The sequence below is a fragment of the Carettochelys insculpta genome, chromosome 31 (genome assembly GCF_033958435.1).
Source record: "Carettochelys insculpta isolate YL-2023 chromosome 31, ASM3395843v1, whole genome shotgun sequence".
NCBI lineage: Eukaryota > Metazoa > Chordata > Testudines > Carettochelyidae > Carettochelys > Carettochelys insculpta.
The window spans coordinates 10,724,044-10,736,269 of NC_134167.1; the positions used below are offsets into that span (position 1 = coordinate 10,724,044).

At 43.7% G+C, this 12,226-nt stretch overlaps 1 protein-coding gene across 1 annotated transcript in view; it reads right to left on the reverse strand.

Moving 5' to 3' along the window:
• The window catches only part of LOC142004279 (pyroglutamylated RF-amide peptide receptor-like), a 72,839-nt gene that overhangs the window by 12,079 nt on the left and 48,534 nt on the right, over positions 1 to 12,226 (reverse strand). The window contains exon 2 of the mRNA XM_074981816.1: positions 3,538 to 3,696. Coding sequence (XP_074837917.1) covers positions 3,538 to 3,696 — 159 coding nt within the window. The remainder of the gene's footprint in view (positions 1 to 3,537; positions 3,697 to 12,226) is intronic.

Sequence of the window (12,226 nt, forward strand, 5' to 3'; positions counted from 1 at the left end):
CAGTGTGGTTGGGCTGTCTTTTGACTGAGTGTTTAAGGACCAGGGAGTGGGCCTTGGAAGCCTTATTCACACTCCCATCTCTCTCATTCCCCTACTATGCAGTGCCCCAGCAGAGACTCATCACTAGTACCAAGAATACAGCACCTGAAAGTGTGGTGCTGAAGGAACTCATGTGTGCAATTGCTGCTGCTGTGTACATGCCTACCAATAGCCCCAGAGCTATTCTGCTTGATTTTTCCCTCTCTGTGGTATCCTTCCACAGCAAATCCCCTGTTGATGTGGGATTAACTACAGTTTCCTCCTGTCTAGTCCTGCATAGAGATTGGTAGGAAATGGAATTTTCATTCCATCAAAACAAAAAACAAACAAACAAGAAAAAAAATTCTCTCTGTTCTCAACTGGAAGAAAATCAAATACCTTTTGGGAAAATTTTTGCCAAACAGAATTTTTGGAAAATGTTCACTTTGGCTTGATCTGAACATCCTGTTTCACCAAAATTGAAATATTTCATGGCAATTTTTATTTAAAAAAAAAACAACTTAAAATTTCCAAATGAAAAGTCATCGAGAAAGGAGAAGTCAAAGCATGATATTCTGAGAGCATCGACATGTTCCATTTTGACATCAACAAAATGCTTCATTCTGATTCTTTTTCCATGATGAAATTTTGCCAATAGCCATACCTTCCCACAGAACACATCTGTTTGAAAAGAACAATTTTTTTGCATTGCAAAAACATTCAGTGGGAATTTTTTTGACCAGCCCTAAAACCAAGCCATTGTCCATCCCAGTCAGGCAAAGTTATCCATAGGTTGTGTCATGCCAGAGCTTTGTGCCATCAAGTTTGAACTCACTCAAGGACCAAGACCTTATTCTTAAGAGTTAAGACTTATAACTAAATTTACCACAACTTGTCACTTATCATTGAAACTTCAGGTTCAATGGCTCCATGCAATAGAATATCCTGTTTTGTTTTTTTAAATTTTGCCAACTGCATACAGGTTGAACCTCTCTTGTTTGGTGCCCTTGGTAGCTGACCAGTGCCCAACTAGAGAATTTGCCAGACCACAGGAGTTCAATGTTGTCTAGAAGCATTACTGACACTTCCACTGCTTAGTGGACTCTTAGAAGACATTTAGGGGTAAATTACAGCTAAATAACAGCACAGAAGACTCAGAGCCAGGAATGGTGGCTGTAAACAAAATTTATGGGACCACGGGAAACTTGGCCACACCCATGATAATTGGTCATCCAGCTAACTAAAATCATGCTGGATTACAGATGTTGCCAGACCAGAGAGTTCCAGATTAGAGAAGTTCAGCCTGTAGCAAGAAAGAAGCTGTATGAATCTACCATAATAGATATTGCTATAGAAGTGAAAGATGATATGATGTTCTGCCCCATGTTCTGCTCCTTGAGAATATAACCAGGGTGCAAAATAATGAAGTAGAGTCTCAGCGAAGTTTGGTTTAAGGTAAAAGTTCCTGGTCATTTGGAGAAACGGACAAACTCGTGGGAAGAATTTACTTGCATTCTCAAGTCAAAGATTTGGCTGATAAATGTATCTGATTAAAACAAAAAACAGATGTCACTGACACGAGACAAGTTTTTGAAACTCACGCTTCTGAAGAGCAAAGGTAAACCAGATAGTCATAGTGGGCCAGGGCTGAGTTTTACAGCACTGATTTCAGTGGGATCACTGCCAGAATAAACTGCTCTTCAGAGTAAGAGGATCATAACCAGCCCTACTGATTTCCTAATGCTGTAGAGCTTGAAAGCCACAATATAAAAGTTAATTCTTCCTACATGTCAAAGGAAATGGTGGGAGATCAGGAAGAGCACCACAGAAAGCAGGCTGACATAAAGGTGATGTAAACAAGAGCAGAATCAGACCCGGCAGAGTGGACTCAGGCAAATAGTGAGGGATTAAATTGTGTAACATACTGGTGTGCTTCTGTGAGAGAACCAGCCTATGTTGTATGGAACATCAGCCTGCCTAGTGTTGTGTTTAGGTGGACACAAAATGAAACTTCAGGCCTTCAGTGTGAGTGGCTTGCGTTTTTGATGAACGAGAAGTCAACTAACCAGCTCCAACCTGCTCAAAGCCAATGCTCATGGAAGTCAATGGGAAGTCCCCCTTATTAGTTTCCTTGGGTATCCCTGTTTGTCCAGCATGGGCTGGAATTAAATTGCCACTTCTCATGATTTTGCCATGAGCCTTGTGGTAATTATTGGTTTCAGAGGGATATCCATATATGTCTGTTTCAGCAAAGCCAACAAGGAGTCCAGTGGAACCTGGGGCAGACCAGTGAGCTGCAGCTGTCTGGTAGAAGGTAAATATATCAGCCATTGGGTGCATAGTTTTCTGCTCCTGGAGTGACAAGGGCAAGGGGTCACCAGAGCATTCAGGAATGTACTAGAACCAGTTAAGTCAGGCAGGCACCATAAGGTACCTCGAGCCAATTAATAACCTGCTAGAAGCAATTAAGACAGTAGGAAGGTGCTTGGATGGGCCAGTTGTGGTAGTGGCTCAGGATAGGGCTATAGTGCTGGTTGTGGAGAGAAAACTACTGGTGGCCGCTGGCGTTTGGATCCCTGGGCTGGCACGGGGGCTGGGGGGGGCAGGTTCTCCTCGGCCTTCTTCACACCACTACAGAGTGAAGGAAGACTGATACAAAGGAGAGTTTTCACACCAAATCCATTGGCTGGCCTGTGATGAAGGTGGCTCAGTAGACTGAGACCCCAGCCCTCAGAGCAGGACAGAGACTTAATGAGAGTCACAGTGAGTCTCTGAGGTGAGCCCTAACCTCCTAGAAGTGCAGGACACCTAAAGCACAGCTGGAGCTCTGCCACACACCCTGAAGGCTAACACATTTAAGAGGGAATAAGCTTTCATGAGATACTGCTCACTTCAGGCATCTGAAGACGTGAGCTGTATCTCATGAAAACTTATGCCCTAATAAATTCCTTAGTCTTTAAGGTGTGTGGCAGAGTTACCAGACTCGTTATGGTTTTGGTGATCATTCTTGTTTTCCTTAAAGCCCCAGCACCTGGTGCCAAGTGGCTAAGAGAAAAAAAAAGTTTCCAGCCCTCATGGCTCTGGAGACAGCTTCAAAATGTGACCTCAGCAGTGTTCCCTGAACGCTCAGCACTTGGATCACTACCCAGGAGACAGTCAGGTGCTCTCCAGTTGACTAGCAGAGCGCCCACCGCTGGCAGCCTGTGTTTCTACTGGTGGTGCACATCCGCACATGCCTGGGTACATATAACAACATTTATCCTGCCCATGGGTGGAAAAAATTAGAAGGAACCCTGGATCCCAGTTGACCGTAGCAGCTTAAAAAGCCTTAAATAAATAGAAGCTAAGAAACGGAACCCACATCTATCACTCGTACATAATCTCATGATTTGAAAGCCAGTCTTATGGTTTTTGGTGAGCCTGCTTTGTGATCTTTGAACACTTGGGGTTGGCAATACCGCAGAGGTGCAACACTCCATGCCTCATTCCCAATTAGTCTAGATATATTTGCAGTCATACCTAGCATTTTGTAGGCTCTCTTGTTTGTGTACTGTCTCTTCATCTTCAGTGGGTGAACTATTCCTTGGTACCTCTCTACAGCAATGCATGTCATGGTCAGAGTGCTGGCCACAACTGCGGTGGTTTGAATGAAGGGGACCATCTTGCACACAAAAGGGCCTAGAAAAGAAAGACACATTTTAGTGTGTGGGCTCTTATGGCACAAATTGACCCTAATTCTAAGGCCTGGGAGCAAATTTCACCACGCTTCCATATGGGCAGAAGGGGGAGCTCAATTCTAACTCATATTGTCCTCTGTGCATGAACTTTGGGTTGTCAAACAGCTTGATCTAGATTCCTTCCTGAGCAGAGATCTGCTTAGCCCAAGGGGGGAGGTCAAAGAGTCGGTTATAACTAGAGTTAGGGAAAACTTTTTGGCCAACACTCATTTTTGGTGAAAAATTCATATTCAGTGCCACCAAAACATGTCACAAATTCATGCAGGAGTCACCTAATTGTTTTGATGTTGGTGGGGGGGAGGGAATCAGAGCAAATAAAATAATTTGGGGGTTTTTTTTCAGTTGGAAATGACTTTGCCTTTCAAAATTTCTTATTTTTTTAGAAAACAAAACATTTAAAACTGTTAAAATGATTTTGTCAAAATGAAATATTTTGGGGGGCGGGGCAAATAAATTTGTAATGACTTTTGGATTTGTCAAAAAAAATTAATAAAAAGGTTGTTTTCTGTTCAATTCCCCACTCCCAGGAGTGGTGATGTTTGGTGGTTGGCGTTTTTGATTTTTTAATTGCCTACAAACATTTAAAAAATCCATTATTTGCATAATTCTAGCTGTAAACTCCTGATTCCTTCTAGTTGTTTTGGCCCAGCTCTGCTCCAAGTCACAGCCACCTAAGGCCACTCTAAAATACACTATTGTAATGTAGTCCCCCTGGCATCAGCTGAGAACTGGCCAAGCTCAGGTGTGTACTCCCACTCTTGACATGCTCCTATACCAGATTTAGGGTCAGTAGGACTATGTAGGTAAGAGTTTCTAGGTTGGGAAAATCTCAGTGAACCAGTTAAAGACAGATTCCTGCCACTGGGCACTACCTGAGCATCACAAAGTGGCCGGAAAACAGAGATGCTATCTAGTCACTTGATTGTGCTTCATTGCAGTATGAATTCAATGCTTTTCTTTCCTCAGGGCAGAGGTTGAATAATGTACAACTGACACGTTGCTTTACAACCACTGGATGTCTGCCCAGGCTTTCAGAACTGACACATACAATCAGTGGCTTCTCCACCACTTATCCAGACCCTGGATTCACATGTTTCAGTGATAGAAGGGAAGTTTTAGCCAACATGTCCTATCTTGGCTCTGGACAATAGCCCTTCAGGTGAGTGCTACAGAGATATGCACTGGACTTCACGGTGCAATGCAGAAACATGGAGCTTCGTGCCCTTCTGCATTACACACCAACTGAAGTGCAGATATTTAGGTAGCATGTCTCTTTGATGTCAGAATTGGAAGCAACCAAGACCTCATGCATGTAACAGTAATAGCAAAGTATCACTCAAATGTTATGTATAGTGACAAAGCTTGCATGTAACTTGAACTAACAGCCAGTCCTGGGCTCTGCAAGTGTGGAATGCCTGTAGGCAGTGGAATAAGTATCATATAAACAGCAGCTGGAGTTCAAGGGATGCTGCAGGGGACGGGGGGATACCCACTGGAGCTGCCCCAAAAGATCTGGGCAGGCATGGGTTCCTGCACCCTCTTTCCAGCTGTTGGGATCCACAGATGGGGGTGAGCAAAGCCTCCCACACGCCTTGTAGTCTGATGCTCATTTACACTGTACTCAGCTAAGTGTGGCCAAGTGGAGAGAACACTGGACTGGGATTCAGGAGACCTGAGCTCTGCTGCTGGGATGACCTTGGGCAGGCTACCACATGACTGTAACAGAGAGATTCCCCAGGGTTACACTCATGTGGTTTTATTAAATGCCACTATTGGATTAAAGAGAAAGGGGGAACTAGCTTTCAAGCACACACCCACACACACTCCTGCACTCATGCCCTGACACAGACAAACTCAGGCAGGTGAAGAGTTGCACAGGAGCTGTGGAAGAAGACAAGGCATAGTGGGCCCAGCGGGTTGGGCTGCAGTCGTGAATCCAGGGTGATAAGCTGATTGTATGAGCCCCTTGCCAGCATGCTGTCTTCACCAGCTCAGTACTCAGGAGCAGTCAGGATCATCCATCCTGGGGAGAGGGGAAGGGGCCCAGAACCCTGGCCCTCCCCCTGCCCTGCCCAGTTGAGACTCACTCCTGAAGAGGGGAGGTGGTAAGAAGAAAGCTGGAAGAAAGAGGGAGGGTCTATAGCTTTACCCCATTTTTATAAGCATCACTCCAACAGCAATTGTCCTGTCCCACTATCCCAGGATGCTGTAGGACTCTGAGTCACCAGCTAACAGCAGATGAGGCTTTGATCTCTTGATGGGGGCCTCTTTCTCTTTCTTAGGTGGATAACAGCAGCCAGCCCTCAGCTCCACCCAGAATGAACCTCACTGGCTACACCATTCCACAGCCAGCCCTTTGCATCATCCAGTGTGCTCAGTGTGATGCTCCAGGAGCTATTTAAAAGGCCCAGGGCACCAGCCATCACTGCTCCTGCAGTAGCGGCAGCAGCAGTCAGGAGCCCCAGGCCCTTCCAAGTCACTGGGCCCCAAGGCAACTGTCCCCTTTGCCTCACCCTCAAATTAATCCTTGGCAACAGCCCAGGGTGTAAGGGGAGGGAGCTCTTTCAGGTAAGTCTGTTAGCAGGCTTGTAGGCTCTTTTATAGCATTTCATAGGCTTTCTCCATTGTGCTTTTACAGAATAAAATCGGCTTGCACAGAAAGAACTTTGCAGTCACACCGGTAGCCATGACTCTTTGCCCCTTCTCTAGACTGTCTTTTGCTCGGAATAATTCAGAGAAGGCCAGGAATGGGTCCGGCTGGAAATACCCCAGTCAGAAGGGAGAGAGATACCACTCTCTGCCTAAGCAAGCTGGAAGCCCCAGAGCGGGTGCCCTGTTTGGACCATAGAGGGGGAATACATGTGCAGTTAATTTGAATGGTGATGCTGTCTACACTGCAATCAGAGCTGCACCTGTGTTCTGGGGAGGCAGACCTGAGTTAGCTTTGATCAAGCTAGGTCAAGTAAGAATCACAGTGAAGCTGCAGTAGCGTGGGCTAGCAGGTTAACCACCTGAGTACGTACCCAGGGCCCAGAGGGTGCTCTGCCCTTCCAGTTCTGTGCTGCTTGAGTTGCTGCCTCACTTCCTCTGGGCTGCGGGCTTTGTGTGTCACACCTCTAAGAGGAGCAATGGAAAACTCACACCAGGTTTTTCACTTGGCTGCCTGAATGAACATCCCCCATCACTGTGGAAAGGATTTTTCCCTTCTAAGCCTGTTGACTTGCTGAGGGCCAGGACCGCTAGCAGCGTCTGATGCTCTTGCTGGCTATTGGGGATTTATCTGCCTCCAGAACTTCCCTGCAGCCTGATGAAATTGTCAGTGTTGAATAATTTTCTGCTCTTTTTACAGCCTATCCCTTGAGATGAAAGAACTTCAAGAAAGCACATCTAATCTATGGCTCATCTGTGGGGCTCTGTAGCAACTGACAAGGACATGTGAACCTACATTCATGTGGAAGAGTTAAGGGAATGATGAGGTTTGAACATTGTTGCTGCTGATTGAAAGAACCCAATGGAGCGAGAGGCAGCTGATGATATATTTTCCTGAGCAGCAAACTCCTTGGAGAACAATCTCAACACATGGTCATGAAGACATTGCCTTTAGCGTGCATGCTTCTGGCCTATGAAACGGAAGGCCTGGATCTAGAGGTGAGTTATTCCCAAATCCACCAGATGAGATAATCACAGTGAGGAGATTGTCAAAAGCACCAGTGGGAATCTGACGCTCTTCACTGGTTAATTGCCAAAGAGAATTAGGTGCCTTTGAAAGTCTGGCCCCTAGAGGGTGTGCCAGGAGCTAATAGGGTCTGTTACCATTTTGGTTGGAGCTGGGAAAGCTTGGGGTTTCTGCTCTGTACTAAGTAACCTTTGCATTGGGGAAGAGAGTTGTCTTGACCTGGTTCATCTACCAATATAGGGAGAGAGGCCATACCATGTCCCCTGAAAGAGCCTTGGAGAACAGAAAGGCAACAGGCCTCTGGGACCAGTGTTTCCCAGTTTCACACAGGCTGCTATCCCACCACTCTGCAGGTTAGCTCACCCCTGTCCTGCTTACGTTGCAAGATACAACTCTCAGGCAATAGGCTGCAGACCACCATGCATTTCTGGCCAAGTCTGCTTGCTTTTGACCAGTTTGGTAGAGAGAGTATATGGCAAAGCCCATTGTGGGAACTTTTGGCCATGCGATTTAAGGCACTCAGTCACCAGTTAAGTGAACAGCGCACTTCTCCCCTTGCTAATACATGAAAATTCTGTGGTTGAGCATCCCTGGTGTCACTCCATCCACTTGAACAGTAGTGAGCTCACTCTTTCTTATGTAATCTAGAAATTAAGAGGCCAGGTCTTCAGTGGGTGTAAATTTGCATTAGTAGAGTGATATGAACTGAGAATCTGGCCCACGATTTCTGTCTGGAATTGGCTACTTGCAGTCCTGTTTGGTTTTTGCATAAGTCCTATCAGGGAGGTGAATGCTGGAGGTTCAAAGCTGATCTGTGGTTTAAGCCATCACAGTTCCATTTCTGGCTGGGGTGGTCCCTGTCTTCCTTTGACTTGGTGTTGTTCCCAGTTGTTCATCTTCCTTATCCTTTACAAACCAGGTGTATCCCCTTCGGCAAGACCAAATTTTGGAGATTTGCCTTGAGTTCAGTCATGAGTAAACAGCTGTCAGCATAACTGCATCAGCCTTACCTCTGTTACAGACAGGCAAAGCCCCTGTTTTCACCAGTGCGGACAATCCCTGCAAGACATAGCAGCTAGCTGTATCATTCAAAACTGCAGATTTATGCAGTCTGCACTCAAGGGTGGTTCCCAGTGTAGAAAAGGCCTAAGACATGGTGTAGTGGTCAGAAAAGAAGAACAAGACGCAAGAAATTCTGAGTTGCATTCTCAGATAATCAACAGGACAGTCAGCAAATTGCTTAGCCACTTGGTCCATGCCTCAGTTTCCCTATATGTGAAACAGAGATCGTAACCCTAAACTACCTCACTGGGGTATTACGAAGATTAAGAGTTATACAGTAAACTCTTTCATATCCGGCATTCTATTATCTGGACGTCTCAAATAACAGGCATTTTAACTATAAGTAAATTTTAGTTATGTTTCCAATAAGGACAGCATAGTGAAAGTAAATACAAATAAATACAGCAAACACAGCATAAGCTTACAGTGTACAATACTGCTGTTGTTGGTAAATAAAGTACTCTGCATACATTTTTGTTTGTTTCTTAATATCTGATCTTGTTTTTTGTTAGTGTTATTCATTGCTAGGTGTACCTCTCTATTACCCAAAGTATCTGAATATCAGCAACCTTCCAGTCCCAGGGCTGCTGGATATGAAAGAGTTTACTGTATGTGAAGACTTGAATTAGAAAAAATGTATTACTAAAGATAACAAGTAAAAATCCTGATGGTTAGGGATAAAGCAGTCCAATTCTTGCATAGTGTTTGTTCTTTCTCTATTTTAATAAGATAATGCCTTTTCCACTACTCTTGTTAAGATTAGGAGGCCTGCGGATTTGCTTTGAAGATAAAAAGGGCTATCCAAGCATTAGCCATGTGTATTGTCAGCATAGTGATTCCCTTGGTGTGTGTTTGGAAGGAAAGCCAGGGGATGTAGCCTGCCCATCGGAAAAAAGGGATGGGAGCAGATGAGGTGAGGGGAGAAGAGAATCAAAGGAGAGGGCAAGAAAGGCAGCTGAGTGAGACAAAGCTCAAGGCTAGATACTCAGCTGGTGTAAACTGATGCAGTTCCTTTGAATTCCCTGGAGCTGTGCTGGTTTACACTAGCTGGGGATCTGTCCCCAAGAGCAGTGCAGGTGCTAGCCCATGGGGGGCCCTAACCAAGAACGTTCTCCTCCACCCAGTACTAAAACAGGCAAGTTCTTATAATTCGTAAGGAATAAGTCACTTTGATTCCTATCAGCAGCTCTGTCCAAGACTTACACATAATGGGCCAAACCCTCAGTGCAAATCAATGTGGCTACAATGACACTACACTGATTTACACCAGCTGGTGAGGTGGCTCATTACCGTCACTGGATTTATTCCTGATTTACTGTGGTTCAAAATCTGAATCAAAGGGTCTGAGTCTCCTATTCACTGCACCAGGCAGTGTTTGCACAAGGGTCTATGCTAACTGAGGGCATGTCTACCTTACGTGGCAGATCAACCCTGTCAGGGTCAATCTTTTTTGTTTTGATTTCACGTGCCTGGTAGGGACATGCAAAATTGACCTATCTGTGGTCAACAGTCAACCCCTGCACCCCACAGTATCTCAAGGAGTAAGGGAGGTCGGGAGTCCCTCTGTGAGGAGGATGGGTAAGTTGACTGTAGATAATTCGATTCTAGCTATGCAATTGACATAGCTAGAACTGTGTATCTACAATTGACTTTACTGCCTAGTATAGACCTGCCCTGAGACAGATGAGGTGAGAGAGGTAATATTTTCTATTGGACCAACTTCTAGGACAGGAATAAGGAATTATTAGTTTAAATAAAGCGGGGAACAGTTTGTGAAAGAGAAACAGACTTTTTACTCCTGTGGATAATTTCTCAACTCTAAGGCAATGAACTATTTTTTGTCTCCTGCTCAGCAAGAGGTAGACAAATGAAACACATTTTTATTCATTACATCTCAACCTTTTCCACTGCTTTCTTTATTCAGAAGCTGTGTCTTTCTGTCCTCTTGGAGGCTGGGTAGATAAAAGGCAATGGAATATGATGAGTAATAATACAGTTTCTTAGCAATGTGCTCAACTTAGCATTTGAAATTGACGTCACATTAATTAAAATGTAGGTGGAAATACAAGGCCAACTATAATTCACCTACGGTAGTGGGTTCTGATTCACCTGTTAGCCAATGAATAGATTACAAGTGTCTATCACATCTGAGACATGAGGAGTCATGAAAAAAAAATTCTTAAGCATAGATGAACCATGAGCAGTAAACAGAATTAATTTCCAAGGTATTAATCTGGACAGACACATCTGATGATTTTCTTGACAGATTTACAAAATTAATGAGTAACGTGGAAGCAGTTGCTATAAATTTATGGGTTTAGCAAAACATTTGAACAACAAATAATGTATTTTTCTTGCTAAACTATAATTCAAATTTACTTGACTAGCATGATTGAGTTAAGCACTTGGCAGGTGCAAATTAGCATAAATTCAAAGGAGCTATCCTGAATTACAGCCGAGGATCTGGGTCACTGCTTTTGGATGGAAAACCAATTGCAGTTCATAATGATTATCTCTTAGGTAGCACTTGTCTCAATAGATTGCAAAGCACTTTACAAAGAAGGGCAAGTATCATTCCCATTGTATAGATGGAGAAACTGAGGTACAGTGCAGTCAAGTCACTTGCCCACTCAGCCTAAGAGTAGCAAAGCTGCAAACTGAATCTAGGTTTTCTGAATCCTAGGGCAGTGCTGCATCCACTGAATCACACTACCCACTTAAACAAAGGCCAGTGTATGCATCTATCCTAACCAAGCATCCAGCCTTTCTAGGGCTTTTTATACATCTTCACTGGAGTTTGCAGTGGGCTAAAGTCTCTTTGCTAGGAGTGGTACAGAACAGCATCCTTTATAGCTCAAGCACTGTGGGACATTAGTTGATTTTGGACTCTTTGGATTCTGATGTGATTATATGGCTGGTTTGTGCCAGCAGGATCAGCATAATGCTTTCTAGGAAAACGACTTTCAGATTCAAGCCATAGTCCCAGAAAACAAAGGAGGATGGGGGAACCTTCTTTTGTTGTTCAAAACAAAGACCCTAGCAAGAATATTCAACTCCTTCCCTTTAATCCATGTTACTAACCTAACTTCAGTACCAATAGGTCCAATCTGAAGAATAACACTACTGATGTTCTGAGACTGATTTTGTTTTTAATTTATATGTTTCAATGGGTATAAAGGAAACCAGAGTTAAAAAGCAGCCCACCCTTATGATGATAAAGCTAGCAGGACATTAGATATGATCTCTTGTCATGTACATCTGTGTAATTCCTTTGACTTTATTGAAATTGTTCTTGACTTATGCTACGGGAAGTTACTTTAAAACCAAACCTCTTACTTCTAATTCCCATATTTTAATAATTAACCAGCCTTTGTGGACAGTTGCTTTGAGATGTTATATATTACAGCGTATAATCAGTAATTCACTATAACTAGCCGTAAGTCATTTTATTTTGTCATTGGACTTCATAAAGAATCTTACCATTTTGTAGCGTAAAAATTATATTGTCTTCATTAGATGGACTCAATTATCCACGGATGCTAATGTGAACTTATGCCACAAATAATACACTTTGTAAATTTCATTTTCCTTTTGGTAACTCATGTGGCTCTTTTGCATTGGGATTAACACAATGAATGATTTAATTACAATCCACAGTTTATAGATGCACCAAAATTCCAGCAAGGCCTGGTGACCTTGCTCAATATTTGAGTGAGCTGGGAAAAAGGAAAAA